At 47.8% G+C, this 14,288-nt stretch overlaps 1 protein-coding gene across 1 annotated transcript in view; it reads right to left on the reverse strand.

Moving 5' to 3' along the window:
• mgat4b (alpha-1,3-mannosyl-glycoprotein 4-beta-N-acetylglucosaminyltransferase B) overlaps positions 1-14,288 on the reverse strand; it is a 190,981-nt gene that overhangs the window by 82,836 nt on the left and 93,857 nt on the right. Inside the window, exon 4 of the mRNA XM_056285668.1 lies at positions 10,270-10,403. Within this exon, the coding sequence (XP_056141643.1) occupies positions 10,270-10,403 (134 nt within the window). The remainder of the gene's footprint in view (positions 1-10,269; positions 10,404-14,288) is intronic.

A 14,288-nucleotide genomic window follows, 5' to 3' on the forward strand; every position in this document is an offset into this window, starting at 1 on the left:
TAAATGGAGGAGTAAGTAAAGCCTTTTTTTTTTTTTACCTTTTAAAACCGTGATTTGACAGTGCCTCACAGTGCAATACTACAATAAAAGACTAAAATACTAAACACACTGATACACACAGAAAAGACTTCTGACATCATGCAAACTATAAGAGACCTTCAGTAGGGAATGTGAAATTGAGCTAGCGACTAAAAAAAAAAACACAAAAAGAAGCAATTTACACGGAGATAAAACTAGCATCAGACACAGCGGTACCATATGAAAGTGAGCACAGACGGGGTGTCGAGTCACTTTTTTAAAAATAGCGAGTGATTCAGATTGCCTGATGACATGGGGAGAGGGCTGTTCCCTGGTTTAGAGGGAAACGTAGTAAAAAATCTCAGACTTTAGCCGAACCCCGGTTTGTATACTGGGAGGCTTGAGGATGAGCGCTCGGCCCCCTCGGCCCTGAATTTGGCCCTTGAGGACATTTCAATTCCTACAGATATAGCCGCGGCGCCGATTCTGACCGTGACCCCGCCGTTTCATGTTTTTATCCATTCTGAGAAATCTCATCAAGTAGCGAGCAGTTTGGAAAACCCTTGGCTGTGTTCCCCACAGTAACAAAGGCCTATACGGCGAACAGGAAACACCTGGGAACACTTCTGACCATGACCCCCTCAGAATAAAGGAGGGCCGAGAGGAGAGGAGAGGAGTGACAGCAGCGGACAAAAGCAAAAAGAGAGGATGACTAGAGGGACGAATGGTGGAAATGAAAGGGGGGGGGGTGAGGAGTGGATTGCTACGAAGGAGAAAGAAGCTTCTGTTTCGTTTCCACACCGCCTGCCAGAGGAGCGGTGCTAATGAAGAACAGTTCTCTCCTACATTTGGAAAAACACACGGTGCCCGCGGAAAGATAAACGCAACCCTCTCCTCTCTCCTCTCTACTCTGCACATGCTGCTGAAAGTGTCCCTGAGGGAGACTCGGTATCGGGGAAGCGAATGTGTTAGCTGGCTGAAACTTCTGACCAGTGGTGAGTCAGGGCCGGCAGGGCCTTCTCCGATGGCCCTGCCGGCCCTGTCAAATTCAAAACCATAATTTGTTTTCCATAGTTAAACTGAAGTGTGCCAGAACTTTGTCTGAATTCAATTACTTGACTCCTCGTGGGGCTGAGCAGGGATTTCCTATGTCACATCACAGTTCCTTGGACCAGTACTAATGGTATTGCTAGCCTGCCCTTGAAGCCCGAAGCCGCAAACTGATTACAACTTTAAGTGGTTGTATCATCAGCCAATAGCGACAGAACGCCCCACGGCCCTGCGATGTATCGGCGCTAGCCCCGGTGTCGTGATCAACTTTGAGCTCGAGCCTTTGGCGGGCTGTGAGCGAACTAAGCGCAATGGCCGCCGCATTCACAGCTACTGACGATCTGCTTGCTGAGCTACTTCCGTGTTTTTTGCGAATCTGGTAGGATTGTCTGCATTCATTTTACATGATCTCCCTAACAGACTACATTACTGGATGGATTTTGTGAGAGAAGGCTGCCACGAGGCTCTCAAGTGAGGTGGAACTTCAACTCCAGGTTGACGTGCACATTTTCTCTTATTGAATTAAAGGTGGTGCACTGGCGATGCTGTGGCTATACTTTACTGAATTTGTTTAAGTTGCGCGAGTGACTAGTGAACACTACATCAACTGTGGAAACTTGTTTATTCTCTCCGCCGGGCGGTAGCCTGGAAGGAATTATGCGTTTGGTCACGTGTGTGTGTCTGTCCACGGCTTATCTTGCATACTGGCCCTATCAGCCTACATTTTTTTTTGTGCACAGTTATGCCTGTATGATCAAGAACCTCTCACGATTGTGGTGATTAAGAACCTGTGGAAAACGTTTGTTCTCACTATCGCCGCTCCCTCTCTCCATTCACTCTCTAGCTCGCTCGACCAGCGCCGCTCTCTGTGGCTACACGCATGTGTGCAGTTGATTTAGCTCAGGCAGCGACAGTCCCTATTATGTATTCAGGTATGAGCGTTGAAAGTCAACGAGACAGCGATCATATTTTGCAAATCAGCAAATGAATCACTGCTGATCTCAGCACGGCAGAGCTGGAGGAACACTGGATGAACTAAAAATAATTCGGTTCATTCACCTCGCCGCCATGTTTGTTTAACTAACATCACGAGGGGGATTAGACGTGGGAGTGCCATAGACCCCAATGTTAAAACTCTTGCTATAAAAATACAATTTCAAGAGTTGGATTAATCACAGTCACAGCTGGAAATCGCCTCAGTAGCTACAATAAAACATGAGCTATGTTTTCTTACCATTGTTTTATTAGAAGCAAAACGTGGGATCATATCATTTCTACTCAATGGGTCCAAGCATCCATATCTCCAATTCAGTTCTCATTCAGGAAAAATTTGCCCATAAGCAGGCAGGTGGTGTCCTTCCATTAACTCATGACCACCTCCTCCTACCATCCCAAACCAACAACGGCAGTCCAACTATGGAATCGAAATGGATTCTTTAACGATCTCTTTACTGATGGCATGTCCATCTGTTTTGAGATGTTGTAAAAAAAACAATAACGTCCCAAAATTCATTTCTTAAATATCTGCAAGCTCAGGAACATTTTCCTATTTCTTCTCTCACCGGCTGGGAATGTGACAGATAGGATAACACAGTGTTCACAGTCCTCAAGTTTCCTATGTCCTGCAGCTTTTCTTTGTAACCCTGAATAGGCAGGCCTAACTTGTACTTAGATCAGGTGTAATTAAGTGTTACAATATGAATGGCTGAACAAGTACGGGCCTACCTGTGCTGGGTTCAAATGAAAATCTACAGGACAGGTTTGAGAAACACTGGGTTAATGGATAAGCATCCCTATGTCAAAGGTGGTAGCTCCAGGATTTATGTGACAATGCAGGACGTAAGGTCGTTCTCATGGGTCAACACAAGGTAAGCCTGGGAGCCTCCTCCTGCTGTTTAAAATATGGCCTCATTCAGTTAAAGGCACTATGTACATCATCTGCACTATTGAAAGAAAGACTCAACACAATATACCGCACATTGACTTAAAGTCCCTAAAATGTCAGCATAGCCCAGCTATGTCATTCACAGAGCAGTTTCTGGATTTGTATTTTTGAGGTCTTCTCACACATGTGCAGCAAAAACGATAGAACCCCATGCCATTTTTGCCACGCCCTCCCCATGGGCCGGTGTCACTACCTCCCCCAGAATCCCATAGCATTTGCTTTGCTAGCATTACCGACCCCTTAATAAACTTCTTAACCTGTGATAAAGCCAACAATGGAGGAATCATCCACTTACAGAAGTTCTCGGATGACTCCTCCATCGTCTACTGTGTCACAGATGATAAGGAGGAGTAGAAACCTAGTAGAGAACTTCATAGGAGGGTGCGACAGCAACCGCCTCCATCCGGCTCAACATTGGGAAAACCAAGGAGCTGGTGGTGGACTTCCGGCACAGCAAGAGGCCCCCCCACCCCTGTCGTCATAAGGGGGGAGGGAATGGAGATGGTGGACACCTACAAGTTCCTAGAGGTGCAAGTGAACAACAAACTGGACTGGTCAGACAACACTGAGGCCCTCTACAAGAAAGGACAGAGGTGGCTGTTCTTTCTCAGGAGGTTCAGGTCTTTCAGTGTGTGCACTAGGCTGCTACGGACATTCCACCAGTCTGTAGTGGCCAGGCTCTTCTTCTTTGCTGTGCTGGGAAGGTGGCATCAGGACCTGTGGTGGCAACAAACTGGGCAAGCTGGTGAGGAAGGCCAGCTCTGTGGCGGGGATGGAACTGGACAGTATGGAGGCAGTGGCAGAGAAGAGGATGAGGGGGAAGCTGAAAGCTATCATGGACAACCCCTCTCATCCTCTCTATGCCGAGCTGCATAGACACACAGACCTATTTATTGTATCTAGTATTCCTATTTTATCTTATTGCATTTTTTACTTCCTTTTTTATGCATTGTACTCATATTGAAACTTCTTTGATCTTCCCCTTGTGCTCCTGTGTCAAATTGAATTTCTCCTACGGGGGAATAAGTAAAGGTACATCATATCTTAAACCTCATTTCTTCATTCACAGGGTGGTTTCCGATGCTTTCCGCGTGACGAATAGATTTTTTTTTTTTTACAATTGGAGGCCTCACAGCAAGTTGAGTGTTCCTATTCAGAGTTTGTGGAAAGCTTATCGTTTTCATGACAAGCCCTTTGTGATTTTATGCTTCATTATCGTTGCACTCCTAACGGGGTCTGTGTGCCTTCCTCAGTGTGTCATGAAGGCTGAGGCGAATGCTCTGACTCACCGCCGCTGTGGATTAAATGTCACCGAATATGACTGTGAACGTATGGCTCTCAATATATTCATGAATATGTTAATTATTAACTTGTCTGCCCTCCTTTTATTGCTTCTGTTTCAAACTTTCCCTCTGGAGCCTTGGGTTCAAGAGTGGCGTGACAGGTGGATGGGGGGGGTATGTGTTTGTGTGTGCATGTGTGTGGGTTTGTATGGGTGGTTGGGGTGGGCTGGGGGAGCAATTAGCCCTCCCGCCAGGCAAAATGTGTCACTTCCTGTTGGATCAGTGGAGGTGGAGGAGAGTAAATCCCTGGAGTTTACACGTGGAACTGGTCAACACAGCATGACTGTCGTCTAGAGCATCGGTTCCTAACCTGGGGGTCGGGACCCTGAGGGGGGGTCAAGAGATCATTTCCGAGGGTCGCCGGATGGTTGTGGAGAAAAAAAGAACAAAATCACATTTAAGACTGAGGAATGGTTTTTACATTACATCGCCTTTACCAATGATATATTTGCCTTAGAAAAGATTTTATTGGGTGTGTTTGTGAGAGTCAAAGTGTGTGTGCACACGGGGTGCCGTTATTTCAATAACTCTAAAAACTCTAATTAAAGCCAAAATCAAATTAGTCGTTCTGTCTCTGTGATTTTGGCAGCTTTCATGTGTTTTATTACAGTAATCCCTGAACAGCATCGGGCATGAGCAATCAATGAGTTTGCATCGGGGTGTTATGAGTTACAATTCCCAGTGCTATTGTGTGTGTATGTGTGTGTGTGTGTGGGGGGGGGGGGGGGTGAACACCAACCTGATTACTCTGGTGGGTCGCAACTCGAAAAGGTTGAGAACCACTGGTTTAGAATAAGGTCTAATTGGGAGGAGGGCTTAATTCATATCATATCAAGGACAAAGCAAGTTCCAAGCTTTCCAAGATGGTTTAACACCATCTTGGAAAGCGACAGGATGTCTGAGGAGTGGAGAAGAAGCATACTGGTACCGATTTTCCAGAATAAGGGTGAAGTGCAGAAATGTGGCAACTACAGAGGTATAAAGATGATCAGCCACATCATGAAGATGTGGGAAAGAATAATAGAAGCTAGGTTAAGAGGAGAGGTGATGATCAGCGAGCAGCAGTACGGTTTCATGCCACGAATGAGCACCACAGATGCGATGTTTGCTTTGAGAACGTTGATGGAGAAGTATAGAGAAGGCCAGAAGGAGTTACACTGTGTCTTTGTAGATTTAGAGAAAGCATACGACAGGGTGTCGAGAGAGGAGGCAGTGTAACAGTGGTGAGATGTGCGGTTGGATTGACAGATGGGTTCAAGGTGGAGGTGGGATTGCATCAAGGATCGGCTCTGAGCCCTTTCTTGTTTGCAGTGGTGATGGAAACGTTGACGGACGAGATAAGGCCGGAGTCTCCGTGGACTATGATATTTGCAGATGATATTGTGATCTGTAGCGAGAGTAGGGTGCAGGCTGAGGAGAGCCTGGAGAGGTGGAGGTATGCACTGGAGAGAAGAGGAATGAAAGTCGGTAGGAGCAAGATGGAATACATATGTGTGAATGAGAGGGAGGACAGCGGAATGGTCAGGATACAAGGAGCACAGGTGATGAAGACGTATGAGTTTAAATACTTGGGCTCAACTGTCCAAAGTAATGGGGAGTGCAGAAGAGAGGTGAAGAAGAGAGTGCAGGCAGGGTGGAGTGGGTGGAGAAGAGTGTCAGGAGTGATTTGTGACAGAAGGGTACCAGCAAGAGTTAAAGGGAAGGTTTACAAGATAGTTGTGAGACCAGCTATGTTATGTGATTTGGAGATGGTGGCACTGATGAAAAGACAGGAGGTGGAGCTGGAGGTGGCAGAGTTGACGATGCTAAGATTTTCATTGGGAGTGACGAAGAAGGACAGGATTGGGAATGAGTATATTAGAGGGACCGCTCAGGTTGGACGGTTTGGAGACAAAGCAAGAGAGACAAGATTGAGATGGTTTGGACATGTGTGGAGGAGAGATGCTGGGTATACTGGGAGAAGGATGCTGAATATGGAGCTGCCAGGGAAGAGGAGAAGAGGAAGGCCAAAGAGGAGGTTTATGGATGAGGTGAGGGAGGACATGCAGGTGGCTGGTGTGACAGAGGAAGATGCAGAGGACAGGAAGAGATGGAAACGGATGATCTGCTGTGGCGCCCCCTAACGGGCAGCCGAAAGTAGTAGTAGTAGTAGACCAAGGACAAAACAAGAAGACTGGAAGGTGGTGGGGGAGGTTTACGGTATGTTTACATGCCAACGGGGGGAAACATGCCTGTGTATGTCATGTAACATTCAACAATCTGATTGGACGATTGCACCACTTTGTTGGTCTGTCATTGGTTTCTGCTCCTGGCTCCAACTCAACAAACGCAGAGGACGTGCCTACCTATCCTCTCTCAGTTCACCTCCACAATCCACCGAAATCATTTTCTGAACATATCAGGGGCGAAAAATTGACCACTTAGTTGCTAAATTTAAATAAATGTAAATGAATGCATTGTTTAAATGTTGGTTCATCAGATTCAGAGTTTGGAGCACATCTACCTTATCTAAATGGCAGCTGCCTGGTGAAATTCACTTCTGCTTTAGATAAAGTTGAGAAATTCTCAACTTTTTTTTTTTTTTGGGATCTTTTCCCCCCTTTTTCTCCCCAATTGTATCTGGCCAATTACCCCACTCTTCCAAGCCATCCCGTTGTCCCGCTGTCCCACCCCATCTGCCGATCCGAGGAGGGCTGCAGAACACCACATGCCTCCCACGATACATGAATCGCCAGCCCCTTCTTTTTCCCATGACAGTGAGGAGTTTCACCACAGGGATGTAGCGCGTGGGAGGATCACGCTATTCCCCCCAGTCCCCGCCCCCCCCCCCGAACATGCGCCCCGACTGACCAGAGGAGGTGTTAGTGCAGCAACCAGGACACATACCTACATCCAGCTTCCCACCCGCAGACACGGCCAATTGTGTCTGTAGGGACGCCCGACCAAGCCGGAGGTAACACGGGGATTTGAACCGGCGATCCCCGTGTTGGTAGGCAACGGAATAGACCGCCACACCACCCGAACACCCAAAATTCTCAACTTTTGTTTTCGTCACCTTCTCTGCTCCACCGTCAATCCCAGAATCCTTTGCGCAGGACTGCAGCCTGCTTCCATAGAAAATGAATAGAGCCTCGCTACGCTAGCATGTGAACGCACTGTTATGGAGACGTAGGAAGAAGTGGGGAAAGGGAGCAGAGAGTGAGAGACAGACAGACAGATTAAAGAAAAAGCAGTTTTCTTCTTCTATTAAACCATTAAGCTGACACTTCGCCCAGGGTTCAGCAGATGTCCTGGGTTGGGTTGGTAAAGTTCGGGTCGCAGGATGACAAAAGAGCAACACGAACTTCGATTTTTCATCTTAGAGAGCAGTCACAACTACCCAGCATGCAGTGCAAATCACAACGGAGACACCCTATTAGTTAGGAGATTACGCAGGAAGACACTTCATGTTACATTTTATGTAAACTAAGAGAGAGTAAGACAGACAGATAGACGGATAATCTATTACTCGACATTTCTGCATTTTTTCCATTTCCATTCCAATTAATGAATTTTTAGATTTTTTTGGACTCCGGGTCCACTTCAGGATGTGTTAGAAGTGTTTCTAGCAGCTTCTCTGAGTTTGTGTGTCAAATCTGCTTTTTTTTTTTCGCCACAGGTTTTTACTGTTATTTATCACACGTGAAGTCAAGCAAAACCTACCCGGTTTAGCTCGATTCCATTTTATAATGGAGGGCAACCAGTTGAAACATGGAAATTGGTTTTTGACTTCGCCGGGCTTCGTTACGGGGTCTGAAGTGGAAATGCATGTAACATGAATTTTATATGATGGCGGCATGCTCTGTTGACTGAACGCAGGGACCTATGTGAGTGTGCAGGGGTGGGGGTCGGGGATGCAGGGGTACGAAATTATTATTTGATGTTACCTGGTGCGGTGGTCACAGGCGCTGGATGTTTCATGTATGTTTTATGGGCGGGCTTGGCGGGTTTCAGTGCGCTACAAACCTGAACGAATAAGCTAAATACACCAGTTAGCTGAACCTTACTATTAGCATCAAAGAGGGTTGAATCAGTTCATCTGGACACAAGGATTACTTACAGATGTGTTTCATCACTCAACTAGGTCAGTATTTCCCAACCCAGTCCTTAAAGAACCCCTATCCTGCAGATTTTCTTTGCAACCCTGAACAGATACCTGTTTGTAGTTATTCAACCAATCAGCAATGAATTATGTCAGATGTTGCACACCTTGCATAATTAAGTGCTGCGAGATGATTGGTTGAGTAAGTATAAGCAGAGCTACCTATGCAGGGTTACAATGAAAATCTGCAGGGTAGGGGTTCCTTGAGGACTGGGTTGGGAAACGATGAACTAGGTGACCTCTTCAGTCTGAACTGACTGCAGGTGTCCCCACCCATAAACAATACGGTTGCATAACGATCGAAACCAACGACCAGGTTCATGTGCAAATATGGGTGTGGCCGTTAACTAGAGTTTCAATGGCCATTTGTACCATTCACAGAAGAGTTGGTTATGAATATGTGAATAGCCATGTGGCCATTCAATGGCCATGTGACTAGTACACATGGCCATTGAAACTCTAGTTAACGGCCACGCCCATATTTGCATATGACAGTGGTCGTTGGTTTCGGTCGCTATGCAACTGTCTACTACTACTACTTTCGGCCTCTCCCGTTAGGGGTCGCCACAGCAGATCATCCGTTTCAATCTCTTCCTGTCCTCTTCATCTTCCTCTGTCACACCAGCCACCTGCATGTCCTCCCTCACCACATCCATAAACCTCCCCTTTGGCCTTCCTCTTTTCCTCTCCGCTGGCAGCTCCATCCTCAGCATCCTTCTCCCAATATACCCTTCTGTCACAAATCACTGCAGACACTCCTCTCCACCCACTCCACCCTGCCTGCACTCTCTTCTTCACCTCTCTTCTGCACTCCCCATTAGCTTGGACAGCTAAACCCAAGTATTTAAACTCATCCACCTTCAGTCACCGGTCGTTATGCAACTGTATTGTACTGTACTGTTTATAAGGGCGGGGGGTACCTGCAGTTGGTTTAGACTGAAGAGGTCTCTTAGATGAGTGATGAAACGTACCTGTCAATAAACGTTGTGTCCAGATGAACTGATTCAACCTTCTTTGATTTTCTTACCTGGATTATTGAGCACGCATCAACACACTTGCTATTAGCAGCACAATGGCTGCCATCCCTGCACTGATGTCACCAGGATCTTGTTAGATTGTTTCTCCCAATGCAACCTTTACCATCTGCATCACTCGTTAGTCACTCTGATGGGGACTATATTTACAGACACACACACACACACACACACACGCTGTTAATGTGAAGGACCCTGAATAATTGTGTTGCTGTGTGTGAGCCCCTGGGCTCATTAGTATCAGAGCTAACACAACCCTCCCCGCTAGCTGGGTCCTTCCAGTATCCACAGGGTCGTAGATCAGCTGAAAGGACAACTCGCTAATGGGGACTCAAAACGACGAGCACCCCCCAGCCTGTGTGTGTGTGTGTGTGTGTGTGTGTACATGCATGCATGTATTTAAAAGGTCAATGATTTGAGGAGTTAATGAATGAGACCACTCACACACACACACACACACACACACACACACACACACACACACACACACACACACACACACACACACACACACACACACACACAAACACACACACACACACACACAGACTCACACATACGCACACACACACTTGACTGATTCCCTGGTGAAAGCTGAAGGGTATTTAAGAGCCAAATGCCAAAATGAGGTCTGATAGGGGGAGGAAACTCAACACACACACACACACACACACACACACACACACACACACACACACACACACACACACACACACACACACACACACACAGACTGACCTCTGCGATGAGAACAACGATGACGCAGTCGTCCTTCTCAGCAGGGCTGAGCTCTGACATCAGAGATGTCAGTGTGTCCGTCAGGTAGGAATGAACCTCCCTCTTCACACTGGGGACCCCCATCACTATAGACACTACACACACACACACACACACACACAAACACACGCACACTCATGAAAACATGCGCAGAGACACAAACATATATACAATCACATCCATATCCACATTCACACATATTTCCAAACCCACTTACACACACACATGCGCACGTGCACACACACACACGCAGACACACACATAACAACACACCAACACACACACAGACAGATACATTCACATGAATAGACAGACACAGCACACACTCACAGTAAAACACATGAACAAAGAGCAACACACACACACACACACACACACACACACACACACACACACACACACACTAGTTAGTGCATATTAAGGGAGACAGTGACATCACTGAGCATGGCATTCAGGTGAACATAACACGGCTGAGACAGCAGCGAAATAACAGCGTAGTGATATTGGCTGTTGTGTGGTGATGTTGGCTGTTGTGTGGTGATGTTGGCTATTGGCTGTTGTGTGGTGATATTGGCTGTTGTGTAGTGATATAGGCTGTTGTGTAGTGATATAGGCTGTTGTGTGGTGATATTGGCTGTTGGCTGTTGTGTGGAGATATAGGCTGTTGTGTAGTGATATAAGCTGTTGTGTAGTGATATAGGCTGTTGTGTAGTGATATTGGCTGTTGTGTGGTGATATAAGCTGTTGTGTAGTGATATAGGCTGTTGTGTAGTGATATTGGCTGTTGTGTGGTGATGTTGGCTATTGGCTGTTGTGTGGTGATATTGGCTGTTGTGTGGTGATATTGGCTGTCGTGTAGTGATATTGGCTGCTGTGTGGTGATACTGGCTGTTGTGTGGTGATATTGGCTGTTGTGTGGTGATATTGGCTGTTGTGTGGTGATATTGGCTGTTGTGTGGTGATATTGGCTGTCGTGTAGTGATATTGGCTGCTGTGTGGTGATATTGGCTGTTGTGTAGTTATATTGGCTGTTGTGTAGTGATATTGGCTGCTGTGTAGTGATATTGGCTGTCGTGTAGTGATATTGGCTGTTGTGTGGTGATATTGGCTGTCGTGTGGTGACATTGGTTGTCGTGTGGTGATATTGGTTGTCGTGTGGTGATATTGGCTGTTGTGTAGTGATATTGGCTGTTGTGTGGTGATATTGGCTGTTGTGTGGTGATATTGGCTGTTGTGTGGTGATATTGGCTGTTGTGTAGTGATATTGGCTGTTGGCTGTTGTGTAGGGATATTGGCTGTTGTGTGGTGATATTGGCTGTTGGCTGTTGTGTGGGGATATTGGCTGTTGTGTGGTGATATTGGCTGTTGTGTGGTGATATTGGCTGTCGTGTGGTGATATTGGCTGTTGTGTGGTGATATTGGCTGTTGTGTAGTGATATTGGCTGTTGTGTGGTGATATTGGCTGTTGTGTGGTGATAATGGCTGTTGTGTGGTGACATTGGCTGTCGTGTGGTGATATTGGCTGTTGTGTGGTGACATTGGTTGTCATGTGGTGATATTGGCTGTTGTGTAGTGATATTGGCTGTTGTGTAGTGATATTGGCTGTTGTGTGGTGATATTGGCTGTTGTGTGGTGATAATGGCTGTTGTGTGGTGACATTGGCTGTCGTGTGGTGATATTGGCTGTCGTGTGGTGATATTGGCTGTTGTGTGGGCGGGGCATGAGACCTGGACATTTGCATATTCATAGATGCTGACTTTCTCAATGAGGGAGGAAGAGTAGATGTGCTCCCAGCCCCTTGTCAGAGTTTCCTTCTCCTTTTTACGAGGGTAAACCAAGTGAGACAACACATTAATCACCTCGCAGTATTTCTAAGCTTTAAAACGTGCCTGGAGGGGAACTTTACATTCACCCGTTATTTGAATTCCCTCTCGTCGTCTTGCTCTGTGATTGGACCTCATTTTTCCTGCATGCTTTGCAAAACAGACGAGACCGGGAAGGTGATAACAAGTCATTAAAAGCAATATTCAGACATTCAGCCAATTCTTTTGTGGTTTTAATATCTTGCATGCAATAGGAAAAACAAAAACGATTTTGCAGCAGTTGTGATGGGAAACGCTGAGAATGAGCCGCTGTGCATTTAACTCCTGGCTGCAGGGGTTCGTTTTTTTGTCCCTTCCCCCCCTGGGTGGTACAACCTCACCTCTGCGAGCCCACAGTGCGGACTGCATTTACACCCGGCCGACTCTGGCCCGGATCCAAAGGCGAGGTGGAACGGGATCTGGCAGATCGAGTCACGACCCGTTCCCGCCGCGTTTTCAACCTCGCGTTACTATGCATCCTCCCCTATCCGGATAACGTGTGTGGAAACAGACCGCGTGTCAGTGACAGATGGAGATGGGGTCTCGGTAGGGGTGCAGAGGGTCGGGGCCGCGGCGCCCTGGTGACACAGCAAATAGTAAACATGGTCCTGTGACCCTCATGACCACGGATGACAGGAAGTGACGGAGAGAGAGAGAGAGAAAATGATCGGGGATGATAAAGAAATGACAGGAACAGAGGGGCGTCCGGGTAGCATGGCGGTCCATTCCGTTGTCTACCAACACAGGGTTCACATACCCACGTCCGGCTTCCTGTCCTGGTCGCTGCACTAGCGCCTCCTCCGGTCGGTTGGCGTACCTGTTCGGGGGGGGGGGGGACTGGGGGGAATAGTGTGATCCTCCCACGCGCCACGTCCCCCTGGTGAAACTCCTCACAGTCAGGTGAAAAGAAGCAGCTGGCGACTCCACATGTATGGGAGGAGGCATGTGGTAGTCTGCAGCCCTCCCCGGGATCGGCAGAGGGGGCGGAGCAGCGACCGGGACGGCTCGGAAGAGTGGGGTAAAAAAAAAAAAGAAAATTCAAGATTCTTCATTTGTCACGTCTCTACTGCAGCGGCAACAGTACTAAAATAACGACAAAACAGAAGTGACAGGAAATGACATAATGATGAGGGAGAAAGGTGCGTTTCCCCCTTTTTTTTTTTGTTAAGCCGAGGGAAGCTCGTCATCTCTGCCGGGGCCGATGGCGGAAAGAATCCCGTGGTTGTTTACCCCACAAACAAAACCAGCTGCCCCCACATTATTATTCCCCATCACACACAAACAAACAAACAAACACACACACACACACACACACACACACACACACTCTCTCTCTCTTCCTTCCTCAGAGAGGCTGGCAGACAGAAGAAGCCTTCCCTCCGTCTCTCTCGGGGAAGCAGAGAGTTTACGGAGGCTGGTACCCTGGGGAGGGTGAGATGAACTCTACTGCTACGCCCGACAGCCCCCCCGAGCGAGAGGGCGAGAGAGCGGGGGAGGGGGGGGGGAGGGGTCAGGGATGTGATGAGTGGGAGCTAACGTAATGAAAAACTCCCTGTTTCTTCGCCGAACAGAGACAGAACACATGACCCGCCTCTCGGAAGCCTGCAGGGGGCCTCGCTCGTCTCCCGCCTCATTCTTCACACCGTCTCCTCCATCTCCATCCACCCCTCATGACTGGAGCGGATTTAACAGGTGAATCAATAAGGGACCAGAGTTCTCCTCGGTTCACCCGGTCCTTGGTTTCATGGAGATGGTTCTGATGTTTTGGTCATTCAACTGCATTTTTTTTTTTGGGGGGGGGGGGTTCCCCGTTTTTCTCCCAATTGTACCTGGCCAATTACCCCACTCTTCCGAGCCGTCCCGGTCGCTGCTCCACCCCCTCTGCCGATACGGGGAGGGCTGCAGACTCCAATACATGTGGAGTCGCCAGCCACTTCTTTTCACCTGACAGTGAGGAGTTTCACCAGGGGGATGCAGCGCATGGGAGGATCACGCTAGTCCGCCCCCCCCGAACAGGTACCCCGACCGACCAGAGGAGGTGCTAGTGCAGCGACCAGGACACACACCCACATCCGGCTTCCCACCCGCGGACACGGCCAATTGTGTCTGTAGGGACGC

Source organism: Lampris incognitus, chromosome 1 (assembly GCF_029633865.1).
Source record: "Lampris incognitus isolate fLamInc1 chromosome 1, fLamInc1.hap2, whole genome shotgun sequence".
NCBI lineage: Eukaryota > Metazoa > Chordata > Actinopteri > Lampriformes > Lampridae > Lampris > Lampris incognitus.